General features: G+C 36.8%; 1 protein-coding gene across 1 annotated transcript; it reads right to left on the reverse strand.

Moving 5' to 3' along the window:
* Nucleotides 1-6,005: 6,005 nt before the first annotated feature.
* LOC121738741 lies at nucleotides 6,006-9,646 on the reverse strand. Its single transcript, XM_042130977.1, has 5 exons — nucleotides 9,580-9,646; nucleotides 8,614-8,747; nucleotides 8,352-8,471; nucleotides 8,121-8,207; nucleotides 6,006-6,125 (listed from the first exon to the last, which is right to left on the reverse strand). The coding sequence occupies exons 1-5, from the start codon at nucleotides 9,644-9,646 to the stop codon at nucleotides 6,006-6,008; spliced, it is 528 nt and encodes a 175-aa protein (XP_041986911.1).
* Between the last annotated feature and the right edge of the window lie 4,999 nt (nucleotides 9,647-14,645).

Below are 14,645 nucleotides of genomic sequence, written 5' to 3' on the forward strand. Positions count from 1 at the left end.
AAACTTTTTCATCATTGATTAAACTTAAATTCAATGAAGAGTTTGACAGATAATGTAAGTAAGTATGTGTTTATTGTCAAAATGGGTTTATTGTCAAAATCATCATATTTTAATTACTTACATAACTAATAAATTATTAATAACTACTCGTCTCTGAGTGATGCAGTTAGGACTTAATAGGGTAGGAAGTTGCACTTGCATAATTGTTATAGTTACATTTTTTATCATTCGTAGAGTTAAGGTTAATGTTATCGTCGATTATGGTGTCCATGGAGTCCATTAACTGACTTTAACTAGAGATTTGACACTTAATTTGACATTTTGTTATAGATAAAGTTTTGTTATAGTTAAAGTTGGTGTTTATGCTGTAGCTGTACAAATTATAATTTCTTTACACAGCTAATAATAGCAATAAGCAAGTAGTAATTATGAATTATTGACCGTTCTGCCTTCTACAATGGCAAAGAGACAAAAACATGTTACAGTTCAGTCATGCATAGAATCGACAATATCCAAAGACAATGCCAACTATGAGAAATGAATCACTTATAACTACTGTAGGTATAATTTTTTATCGGCGTCGTTATAATGACACGATTATTTCAGCTCTATCGCATATTTTAAATGCGAAATTGTCTATTACATGTTCAGTGTTCACGTCTAACTTCTAAGCCACTGGACTGATTTGAACGTAATTTGGCATGAAGATAATTTGAGTCCTGGCAACGGTCATAGTTTTTACTTTGAATTGTAGTAGGCAAAACAAAGTTTTAGGTAATATTATTTTCTAAAATGGTTAGCTTAATTAGTGCTAACATACTTCTTTCTAAACTCATAGTTAAGATATGATATTAGAGGTATTTTCGTAAAGACACAGATTACGTGTTACATCATACATGGAGTAAACCACACTCAGGACTCAGGCACTTCATAATAGTACTATCTTGGTTCTATTATCGGGATTTCAGAGATTGAAATGTAGAAATTTTCAAGGTTTTCTCGGACAGGGTCCAAGCCAAGTCAACCCTAGCCTGAACTAGGAAACGACTAGAAGATACTTATAACAAATAAAATCGAGGTACCTTAGTTATAAGCAGTTTTATATTTTGGAGATAACAAAAAAATTTGGCCGCTCTCCCCATGTTATATCACAAGCGTTTGATTGAAAACATATTTGATATTTCGTACCACGAAAGCGCGACTGACTTTACCCGTGAATATACTCATACTGCTTAGTGGCAATATATACAATTGGTTCTGAATTTTAATAACGACTCAATAAAAACAGTTGGCGTTTGCTGTGTGTACAGCTGCCTTATGCCTATGTATAATATTCATTCAATACGAGAAGACATATTATATCTCAAACATTATGTTCAAATATGCGGAACACGTGAGAAGAATATAGCATTTTAGGGTTCCGCACCCAAAGTGTTAAGTTGTTCTATGTTAACTGGTTATATTGTGTACATAAATTATTAAAAATAAATAAATAAAAAATAGTAGGATCCGTAATTAGCTTTTGGGGAATGTACTATCGACAAAGTTGCCGTTTGAAGTGATGTTAATTATTCTATAACGGTGTATTGTGTGCACCGCACATGTGCTCATTGCTCACGTGTTATTTGTAATAGGAACAATAATATTGTTCATATTTACCATCAGAGAAGTTGATTCTTAGGCAGATGGCGGACCTATGTTTTTTGGTCGTGTTTTGTCAAACCCAGCCGTTGCACCAACTTACTTTAACTATAACTACAGTGCGAAATGTCAAATCTCTTGTTAAGGACGCCATATTTAATCATAAAGCTAAATATAACCGCTCATACCAACTTAAATCGACATTTAATCGTGAAAATTTACTGTGTTGTTATTAGGAATATTTTTCCTGTCGATTTTTACGGATAATATTTTTTTTATACTTACTCTCAATCCCGTTACCTATAGCCTGAATAAAGAAATAAACGCAACAGACATCTGTCAATTTCTCCCGTTAAAGTTAAGATTAAAGTTAAAGCTAAATTTAGCCTTAACTATAACTTTAACCTTAACTTTAACTTTAACCACGCCTCTGGTGCAACTCAACCTAAGTTGACATAATCCTAACAAATGTAGTATAGTCAACTGCCTATAAATCAATTTCTTTGATGGTATATATACCTACCCCGCGTTTCATTTGAGGTTAAAAAACGATCTGACGCTCAAAAAAGGGGGCATTTTGAGCGTTTTGATCGTTTTTAACATCAAATACAACGCGGGGCTAGAGTAGCTTTGAAAATGACGAACAACATCTCTGTCGTTGGTTATACTAGAACTTGGTTTCTGGATGAAATTCAGGGGTTTAATATAAAATGTTGTTATCAGAGATTGTAAAATCATGTACTTAGTCACCTGAATTTCTGATATTAGCCAAGAAAGAAGATTTTTGAGTAGGCATCTGATGGTTAAAGCAAAAAGTTTATCCTGGTCCGGTCTTGTCGGTCATACGTTGCACTTGGTTACGAGTGTAATAGAGACGTCCAATCACTATCAGAGAAGTTGATTCATAGGCAGATGGGGGACCTACGTAGTTTGGTCGCGTTACGTGAAACCCGGCCGACAGATCACAATTAAACATTGAATTGGCATGATCCGACCAAATGATGCTGGTGTGTCAACTGCCTAGGAATCAATTTCCTCGATGGTACACATGGACATAATTAATATTATCTCCTGCAGAGTCGTAATAGTTTTAACAGAGCTCCGCAACTGAAATCGTTGTAAAAACTATAAGGCGTTTTCTCAGTTATTTGCTCGTTTAAATTGTTAAAAAACTCTACTAATTTAACAAAATAGTTATGTTAATTTACGACGAAACTAAACTTACCGTTCTGTGAATTCCATAGTATCTGGTACTTGGTAGATAGAAGTTAATCGATTTGTTTATTTTGCATTTGCATTTCTATTCTCGATCACAATAATTCACATTTACAGGTTTTCCACTATTCCTCCTAAGGTTTCAAGTTATCGTCTTACATTATTCTCAAAATCTTTTAAATTATTTCCATTAAAATACATAATTTAAATATTATTGTGTTCGCAAGAAAAAGTTTTCGGGAAACCTTATGCATGCCATGACAATTTATAAATATACTTAAAGGCCGTATACACGATCGGTTCCAACCACCAACACAGGTCACCTTGGTTGAGTCAACAAAGTTGAATCTCTATCTACACGTAAATCAACTCGTCTGTCTTGGCTAGGCTGTGGAAAAGTGAACAACGGGACCACTATCTAAACCTCAAAAGACCGCAATAGCGCTGGCTTGTATAGTTATATATTGTGATGACAAAAAACGTAGAAAATGACGGTTGTAGATGAAACGGTGGTTAAAAGAAAGGAAAACGTTGAGCCATTTTTGAACATTTTAAAAATATTGGACTCTGATGATTTTCTCAATTATTTTAGAATCCAGGACGAAAATACTTTCAACGAATTATTAGAAACTAGCGACCCGCTCCGGCGTCGCACGGGTATAAAATATATAGCCACTGAAAAAATGATTAAAATTGATAGCCTATGATCCTTTACGTGGTCTACTTCTTATCTGTGCCAAATAAAATAAAAATTGCTCCAGTAGTTCGCGAGATAAGCCCTTTCAAATAATTTCCCCCGTTTTTTCTACATTATTCTATTAGTCTTAGCGTGATAAAGTATAGCCTATAGCCTTTCTCAATAAATGGAATATCTAACACTAAGAGAATTTTTTAAATCGGATCAGTAGTTCCTGAGATTAGCGCGATCAAGTTAGCCCTTCAAATAACTTTCCCCGTTTTTTTCCACGTTTTCCTCTGTTTCTTTGCTCTTATTAGTCTTAGCATGATAAAATATAGCCTATAGCCTTCATCGATAAATAGGCTATATAACACTGAAAGAATTATCAAAATCCGTTGCGTAGTTTTAAAGATTAAAGGGAACAAAGAGACATGAGGGATAAAAGCGACTTTGTTTTATAATATGTATATATATATATATATATATATAGATGGTGCGACCCTTAATTACAAAACAAGCCCTGTGTCTTGTTTTGTAATTAAGGGTTCATTAATGACTGTTGATGCGAAAGCTGTGTCTGTGGAAGAACGTTTAATAGCAATGTTAAGATTTTTGGCTACTGGCGCTACACACCACATGCAACGCATCCGACGATCAATGTGCAACTGAGCGCCAATAAGCGTCTATACGGTTGCGTTTCAACTCAATGTTCTCTATTTGACATTGGTCGTGAGGGATGCGCTCACTACCAAGGTAATTGAAGGATATTTTTGTTGGTCAACCAAAAACAAGCGTCTACACGGTTGATTTTTGTTCCAACCCTACCAAGGTGACTCTGTTGGTGGTTGGAACCGATCGTGTATACGGCCTTTTACATATACAATTTGAAAATGTCATGGTTACATAAATAAGTCAGCCTATTATTGTCGAAACCACAGATTTTAGAAGTAAAACTATGTCGAAAGTTTATTTTTGTCACCTTAATAATATGGGCCTGGTAAAGAAAATTTAAAGCCAAGTTGTCGTTATATTGTATATTATGTATGTATAAGCAATACTTTTTATTTTATTTACCGTAAAACATTTTCGTCTTTTAGCGCTCTTACAGACGAACGGCACTTGTCGGTGGCACGTGTCGGCGGCAGTCGACGGCACGAGTCGGCGGCAGTCGGCGGTAGTCGATGGCAGCCGTTGACAGTTTATGACGCATGCAGGGGACCTACCACGACCTTTTCTAAAACTATCGTGTTTCCAGAACACGTTGTTGTAAGATTACAATAACATGACCGTACTCACTTTTTAAATATAATTTTACTAAAAAACAGTAAAAAATGCAAAACATTGTGAAATCCGCTGTGAAATATCAACTTTTTTAAGATCACTAGCTTGACGTTAATTGTTAAAGTAATAAATGCTTATATTCTGTCAAACGGTGTCGCTTAGTAGAGGTGGTGGTAGGCCCCCAGTTGTGACGTACCGCCCAAAGGTAAGCGTCCACAGGTAGGTATCGTACGCAACCGCGGACGTCTTGCATCAAACGGATAATTTTTTCACAGTACATCCGCTGAATCGGCAGCATCCAGATTACTGACTAGCCTAGTAAATTAATGCTCAAAATGGGGATGCGGATGGAAGTGTAGAAAGCAGAAATTTCGACTTAGTAACTTTGTTTGAACTAATTTGAAGATAAACATACTGGCTAGTAGGTAAATCATACGGTTCCGAGACAGTGGACCGAGTGGACGTACTGTAAAAAAAAACCGTTTGAAGTGAGACGTCCGTTGGGTACGATACCGACATGTGGACGCTTACCTTTACGCGTTTACACGCGAAAACAGCCTTAGTCAGTTAACATTATTCCAATACTTTCTACAGTACTTCCTCACCCAATTTTTTTTTAAATCGATCGTGTGGTGGGAAGGGCTTGCGGGCTTGCGAGCACGAAAATAATTATTTTCGTGTAGGTTAAGCTGTGTTGGCTTTTTTCTGACGCGAGCTAGTATGTAATCCCCCAAAAAAAACTATAATTCCATTGGCAGGAGAGTGATGAGCGTGCTGTCCAATATTTGATTGTCAGCCAGCTGTTATCCCCTCTACGTCCGCTTTTGTCTACCCCTCAGCGAATGTCCGTACGAAATTCAACGATTTTAACAATTATTGTTTTCGGTACCTTCACACCGATATTTTTGTCTAATCTCGCGTCAGAAAAAAAGCCAACACAGCTAAGCCCACACGAAAATAATAATTATTTTCCTACTTTTAATAAACGCTGCCAGCACGCAGATTATCAGAAAAGGTTGTTCAGGGGAGCGTTGTGTAGGAGGCTTAGGGGGCGACTTATTTCATCTGGATGCATATGAAATTGAAACAATGGGGGCGCTAAAACATAATTTGTTCTCAAAGTGGGCAGTAGACAAAATAAGTTTGGGAACCCATGATATTCTTATTTTAATTAGAACGAAGCTTAATGCTATTCTTCGAATATTTTCTCTACTTCAGCGTTGAAGTTTGCCTCATCGGTCCCATGGTCCTCTATTTGGTTGTAGGGCGATTGCAGCTCTGCAACTTCAGGTGGCTTGTTAGGCCACGTCTGAAATAAGTCCATTATCATTAAAATTTACAATATTATACATTTACCGCTGTACTCAGAGACATTTAATTAGGATTAATTATGACCCTCAATTTAATGAAGAGTTTGGCAGATTATGTAAAAAATTGGAATTAATTACATTAAAGCTTGATATTTTCGGCAGCCCCGGGAAAACAAAATAAATTAAATATTTAAACTTAATTTTTCAAACATTTTTTGCTCGGTATCAATGATGACAACAGGTAGGCACTTTAACTTTTTTGCTCTATATCAATAATCAATCGTCATCGTACCATCAACATATATATATATACAGGGTGTAACAAAAATAAGTGATAATACTTTAGGGTGGGTACGTGTTCCTTGTAGAGAGCTCACTGTGAAAGTAGCAGCGCTGAAAGACAAAAAATATTTTTCACTTTTGTATGGGCAAGGGCCCGAGCGTCACGAGTTTCCCCATACAAAAGTGAAAAAAAATTTTGGTCTTTCAGCGCTGCTACTTTCACAGTGAGCTCTCTACAAGGAACACGTACCCACCCTAAAGTATTATCACTTATTTTTGTTACACCCTGTATATATATATATATATATATATATATATATATATATATATATATATATATATATATATAATCTCTATATATATAATCCCCAATACTTCTTCCAAGTGCCTTTTACTCGTCTATCTATTTCTAATGCATTAATTCATTGTGGTTATATATATATATATATATATATATATATATATATATATATATATATATATAGTGCGGCAAGAAACTGAAGAAATTAAAAAGTGGCAACATGCGCGATCTGGGCCGTGGTTCGCGGCGCGCTGTCGCGCGAGTGTGGATCAGCAGCGTAAATATGGCAAATATGGCGTCTTGATGGCGCCCATTTGTCCATTTTTAACTTTAACCAAAGATTTGATATTTTGAATTGTAGTTACAGTTATAGTTAAAGTTAGTTGGTGCAACCCAACCTTAGAGTGATAAGCTGGACAGCCCCCTCCTGAAGCACTGGGTCCATGCACACATGCATGTATCCGGTGCACCAGAGGGTGGCAAATATTTAAATTAATAACAATTATTTCCTGCTAGTTTAAAGAATTATTCTCTATGGGTTATTACCTGAAATAAACATATTTTATTTTTTATTTTAGAGCGGTCGCGTTAAAAGTACCGACCGCTCAAGAACTGCTCGAACGGTCCGTGTATTGCGGATATGAATTTAGTATGAAAACTGCAGATCACCGTGCGGCGACCGCATCTTGCAGTCGGGACTCGGGACCGACTGCTCTAGAGCGGTCGCGTTAAAAGTACCGACCGCTCAAGAACTGCGGGGCTAAAATGGTCGCTTTGAAGAATCATGATATGAATCATAATATGATTAACTTTTCTAAAATCGCAAATTGCAACTCTGCTTGCAATTCATTTCTGTATTTTTGTACTAATTTTGACATTTGTCAGTTTGACAGTTTTGACAATTCATTTGCTGAATTGATTGAGAGGAATTGCTAAATGTGACCATTTTAGCCCCGCTGCTCGAGCGATCCGTGTATTGCGGATATGAATTTAGTATAAAAACTGCAGATCGCCGTGCGGCGACCACATCTTGCAGTCGGGACCGACTGCTCTAGAGCGGTCGCGTTAAAAGTACCGGCCGCTCAAGAACTGCTCGAGTGGTCCGTGTATTGCGGATATGAATTTAGTGGATATGAAAACTGCAGATCGCCGTGCAACGACCGCATTATGCAGTCGGCTTATACAGTGTGTAACAAAAATAAGTGATAATACTTTAGGGTGTGTACGTGTTCCTTGTAGAGAGTTCACTGTGAAAGTAGCAGCGCTGAATGACGAAATTTTTTTTCACTTTTGTATGAGCAAGGGCCCGAGCGTCATGAGTTTCGACATACAAAACTGAAAAAAAAATTGACTTATTTTTGTTACACCCTGTATAGATAATACAGTTTATAGGTACAGGATAAATACTCACAACTTGTATTGGAGAAATTCCTTGTTTTTTTAAGGCAAGTATCAAGACTGGTTTCATACGTCGTCGGTCAAAAGGCTCGAAGTTAAACTAAAAATGAACACAATTGGTATAAAATCTTCTACGAAACGAAAAATTTGCTGTTACATGTCATTGACTTTATATGTATATATGAATCAAAAGAATAACCTTTTGCGAAACTTATGGAAATAGTTGTAAAAAATAATAGCAAACCTTATGGAAATAGGGAGCTACACCCAGCCCTAGGAGCCTTTTAAGTTGGATCACGGAAAATGGTTGTCTCTGAATTACAACTCTAGGTGCTTGTAGTACAAGAGACGACTGATAAGGTTGCTGAAAATTTGTAACTTATTATATACAGTATATAATATTTTTTTTCAATATTTGTTTGAGTTAATTCTATTCAAAAAGATGTTGTCTACTATGGAAATCTTATGATTTGACCGGTTTGGAACAATATGCAAGATATACTCACTAACGCTTCTGGTCTGTGTAACCACAAAGTTCTCTTAGTAGAAAAAACTTCCAAAGGATAGGCAGGTAGTGTAGATAAGTTATTTCCAACCCGAGGCGTTGAGTTACTTATATTTACCTTTGTTTCTTTGGAGCCTAGGGAATAGACATTTAATTAAATACTGTGTGTTTCCCGCGACTAGGTACATAATAAACAAGCAGCCAATTTTAAAAGAAATATTTAGGTACAATAACAATAAAAACACACAAATGCACACAATAAATAAAGATGGGGGGATCATGAAGTAGATAACTCGAAATGGAGAAATAATTAGAGATGTGCCGACTAGTCGGTAAAGCCGACTATCCGGCCACTTTTGTAGTCGGCGAATAGTCGGAAAAAAGCCGACTAATCCGACTAATCGGCTTTTTACTTTTTTTCTATTATTGAAATTATATTAAAGAAAAACCTTGATTGTTATTTAAGTAGGTATAATGTGTTCAGATTACACTCAATCAGTGTTACACATTTTAAAATTAAATGTAGTGTTTCTGAAATTACTTGCTAGTTGCTAGTAAATAAATTATTTTTGTAAATATAATTTTAACAACAAATTAAGTATGTATTATAAAATCGAGATTTCATGTAGGTACATGAAATATTTAATAGAAATCATCAACTGTAGCTAAACAAAAAAAAACATCCACAGCCGAACATATAACCTCCTCGTTTTTTGGATGTCGGTTAAAAATAAAGTAACGTACGCGAAGTAAACATACTTAACACGATTCGACACGTTTGCAGGCAGCGTGTGCGACGCGAAACAACAGTAAAAAAGCGTTACGGAAACTTCCGAAACCATGATCGGCTTGGCCGACTAGTCGGCCGATTAGTCGGCTTCTTTGCAGCCGACTAATCGGCTAGTCGGCTAGTCGGCCAAAGTCATGATCGGTACATCTCTAGAAATAATATAATCTAAGTACTTACTTTCACCATTAACTAAACATATAAAACAAAGAAACATCATTCGTTCCAAGCACATCATCGTAATCATTCTTGATCAAATGTATCGTGATGTGTAGTTATCGTAACAAATCATAATTAAAACTTCTATGAAAAGTATGTTTAATCTTCAAACCAACACAAATGACAAAACGGCAATTTCCAAACAATATGTTTGCACTTGTAATTCTGGGAAAAGATGGTGCAAAGGTGCGTCCACAATAGGCAGGAGTGTTACTTTGAGCATGGCCTTTCAGACGCATTTTATTATAAAAATAATCGGCCAAGTGCGAGTCGGACTCGCGCACGAAGGGTTCCGTACCATTATAGAGAAAAATTAGGCCAAAAATTGTGTTTTTTGTATAGGAGCCCCATTTAATTTCTTATTTTATTTTAATATTATTAGCTTCAGCTATTAGCCGTAACATATAGACTAAATTTAGGGGTTTGGGCTTACTGTGTTATTGTCCACTGGTTAAAATAGCCGGACAATCAAACAGCTAGCCCTTTGACTGAACAACGCCATTCAATCACACGTCTAGCTTTTTAATTGAATATTTGAGTCGCTCAAAACGTTCAACACTACAGCTGATCCAAAAGCAGCCGTTTAATTGAATTAGTTCAGGGGGGGGAGATTTACACGGCAGCCGCGTCTTTAGGCTTCGTTTCTGAATATTCTATGAATTGAAAAAAGTACTAAACTATACTAAAAATTTACGGTAGTCGGTATCGAGTATCGAAAAATACTATAGCTTTAAACTCGTGGTAGAGCTACAGACCACCACTTTTGTGAACATGGTACCAACTCGGAACAGGATCAATCGGAACAAAATATACCCCATACAACAAAAGAAAAATTTTGAAAATCGGTTCACAAACGGCGGAGTAATCGTTTGAACACACATTAAAAAAATATCCACAGCCGAACGTATAACCTCTTCCTTTTTGGAAGTCGGTTAAAACAACTTAACAACGAACTTCTTTAAATTTATCTACGAACGTATAATTTACATCGGAAACCCAGATCTATTTAATATACTCATTTTTCTAACTTTGAAACCTACAATAGGTTTGCAACATCTGAATAAAAAAATCGCTTAACTGCCATTTTCAGGTTTAAACTTAGTAAAACTACTCGAAATCAACTCAAAACAACGTAGCCTTCCGTTAACATCAATCAATTAAATAAATCAAATTAATAAACACGTAAAAACCAAGAAAAACAATAAACCTTTTTGAACGTGGCGGGTGACACGGTAGCCGTGTCATCTACTTCTATGGCGTATGACACGGCTCACGTGTCACGAGAAAATTGTATGCCGCCACGACTGAAAGTCTTTAAAAAAGGTGCGCCGCATATGATTGTCCAGTCCAACTTCATCTCACAATTTTTCAGTAAAGCCAATATATTAAGCAATAATTATTTGTGAAAAACCGGAGAAATTATCGTTCTCCGGAAGGACGGGAGGTTAAGCATTATTACCGGAGTCTCCCGGGCAATCCGGGAGGGTTGGAAACCCTACTTACTCCCTCACCAAATTTTCGAGCGCCATCTATCGATATTAAACAAATGGAAAAATAGTTAAGTAATCTTACTGCTAAATATTATTAGATATTATTACCACGGAATATATTACAATATGATTATTACAAAATACATATTATTATTTACAATCCTATATCATTTCATGATAAATTGTAAGGACAAGTAAGTTCTTACGTGGATTGTTTCTTAAATTGGGTTTGTTCATAATTAAATAAATATTTCCATATCCATACTAATATACTAATAATAATATTATAAATGCGAAAGTGTGTCTGTCTGTCTGTCACCTCTTCACGTCCAAACTCCAAACCGCTGAACCGATTTTGTTGAAATTTAGTATGGATATATTTTGAGTCCCGGGAAAGGACATAGGATATTTTTATCCCAGAAAAATGCACGGTTCCTGCGCGATAAACGAGTTTTGGCGCAACGGAGTTGCGGGCATCGTCTAATTATAAATACTTAATTTTAATTTTAATTATTACATGCCATCTGCTACCAAGTAGTGGAACTTTCTAAAATTTATTTAACTTAATTTTGACACGCCATCTGTTACCAAATAGTGGAAGCACAGAAAACTCACGCTCAATAAGTACTTTCGGAATGGTGATAGACGGCCTACTATCCGCTATCATATGCCATGTCCCGGCATAGAGCCGGGACGGGACATGGCGTAAGTTATTTCCAATAATTCATAATAGATAGCGCTGTAATAATACCGCGCGCGGCCGTTCCATTGCATTGTAGTAAGTAGTAACCTCCGTGGTAGTAACCTTAATGTTGATTGCTTCTTCGATGCGCAAAGATTCGGCTATCAGTGCTATCGCCCGACAAAACTTTATTTTCTGCAATAAACATTTCTATTCTCTTGTCCTTTCTCGATCTCGTGACATAACAACAGCACTCTGCACTCTACAGCAAAACTGCAAAATCGATTTCGCTGGTGTGTACTTTACTTAGGTTGGGTTGCACCAGCTAACTTTAACTGCAAAATGTCAAATCTTTGGTTAAAGTTTATGGTTTTAAAAAATGCACGTGGCTTAAAAAGGAACTAACGCTGTCATCATACAAAAACGCCATTTTGCACAGTTCTCCTTTACCAGCCCCCGCCCACGTTCATTTATAACCTTGTTGGAACTTGGACCAGCTGTCATCCGTCAATTTCTCCGTGAACGTACGTTTTTATTTTATCTTAAAGACACTGACCTCCATTATACAAGTACTTGTTTAATGGAGGTCAGTCGGTCGATTGGCGGGGTACTGGGCACTCATTTTTTGCGATTTTTAAGGGTCATATTTTTTATTTATTACTAGATAAAATCAAACGTAGCTTTAACAAACCATAATATTGTATAAAAATCATTTGTCTAAGCCACGGAATATATAACACTACAGGAAAGGGCATATGGGCGTGGCCCGCGTGCCTGGGCCCGTACCACGAAACCGTTTTGAGACTCAAACAATCGTACGAGAATGCCGCGTTCTACTTTAACGAACGAGAAATGACGTTGTTAGAGCAGGACGCGGCATTCTCGTCCGATTGTTTGAGTCTCAAAACAGTTTCGTAGTAGGCCTGCTGGTGCCATAGTTATGTCCAGCTGGACATAACTCGCACGCAAAAGGAAATTCGTGAGTACGGATTTAAACCTTACGTTAGTTGACGTAAGGTGTAAAATTACGTACAGCTTCAAGTCTTATCATATTTAGCTGTCAAGCGCCATCTAGCGTTGAATAACTGAACTCGGCAGTCAGAGCCGATATTGCTAAATTTAAAATCTTCTTTATTTCAAAAGGGTTAGGGTTGTTTTTACGACATTGTATTGAAAAAAGAAATCTCTTTGTGATTGGTTATTTCTTTTGTGTGCGTAAAATGTTACTGTGTGAGTTTGGCGACAGCAGTTTCAATGAAACTTACTTGCTATGGCCCTTCCTTTAGTGTTATATATTCCGTGGTCTAAACGTATTGTCCAGGGAGTAAATTGGGGAATACGTTTGTATGGAAAAACAATGCAAGCGTACCCTTTTAAGAATTCATTAGCTTACGGCACAAAGTTAATGCTCTGAGAGTTTCGGTGAAAAAAACTGTCATATCTTTGAGATATTGATGAAAAACGGAGAGCACGCCCGACGTGCTCGCGGCATGGCAATAAAGATTAGCGGAACGCTACCTTAAGTTTATCTCCACAGTTTGTCCATACTTTCGCATTTCTACTGGTGGCCGTGCTAAGGCTACTGGTGTGTTAAAGGCACTGAATGTGTTAATACTCATTACTTATTCTGTATTTCCTAAAGTAATGATCGCACAGTAAAAATGTTTGGACGTAATTTATATGACATTTAATGTAGATAATTAATGTAGAAGTCACTAAGGAGATATTATAAGTAAATAATTTTCGAGACACAAGCAAAAACCTTAAAAAAGAGACCTTTCCTCCTTTCCCCCACCGCGGGCTCTTGTTGACTTGACTTGACTCTTGACCCTCGGGGACTTTTAGTATATTGTTCCCGTGCATCGATTGAATCGTTTAAACGTAAAACGCAAATCAGAAAAGTATATTGTGTGGGAACCGCACATTTTTCCGGGACAAAAATATTCCTTGTCCCAGATTCAAATTAGTAGCTATCTCCAATCTCCATACCAAATTCCATCAAAACAGATTGAATAGTTTACGCGCAAATCATAAAAGTATACTGTGCAGTAACCGTACATTTTCCCGGGACAAAATGTATCCTGTTATTTTTCGGGACTCAAAGTATCTTTATACCCAGCAAAATGGGTCCAGGCGTTAAGAGGATACAACAGCGGCTAGAGAAATGAAAAAAACCGGCCAAGTGCGAGTCGGACTCGCGCACCGAGGGTTCCGACAGCTTAAAGGTATTATAGACCTGAGTATTTGGTATGAATTTCAATTTAATACCTCTACGCGTTTATGAGGAAATGGGTAGTAAGTTTAAAATTATTAAAAAAAAATATATTATGTGATGTAACTAAAAATTTATGGTTTTCGTAATTTTTCCTTTATCTATGCTATAAGACGTTGCTTCGTACCAAATTTCAAGATTCTGAGTTCACGGGAAGCACCCTGTAGGTTTTGATTCCCTTGCAAGTGTCGAAAATTTGCGGCATAAACGGCTGTATCTTTTGATTGCGTTGGCTTAGAAGTTTGATTTTTTCACAGCTTCAAGGGACAGTAGACCTGAGTAATTGATATAAATTTCAGCTTCATACCTCCACGCGTTCCTGAGAAAAAGGGTCTTGACAGACGGACGGACGGACAGACGGACAACAAAGTGATCCTATAAGGGTTCCGTTTTTTCCTTTTGAGGTACGGAACCCTAAAAAAAGTACGTGTAATATCTATAGCTGTCTCCCTTACCTCAAGCCTATACCGCAGAACGCGATAGAGACAACTGCAGAAAATCCAGAAAATCAACGATTCGTTGTCCCCTGATTCCTTCTCCAAAACTTAACCGATTTAAGTACTTTTTTCATTAAAGATTAAAA

Source organism: Aricia agestis, chromosome Z (genome assembly GCF_905147365.1).
Source record: "Aricia agestis chromosome Z, ilAriAges1.1, whole genome shotgun sequence".
Taxonomy (NCBI): Eukaryota; Metazoa; Arthropoda; class Insecta; order Lepidoptera; family Lycaenidae; genus Aricia; species Aricia agestis.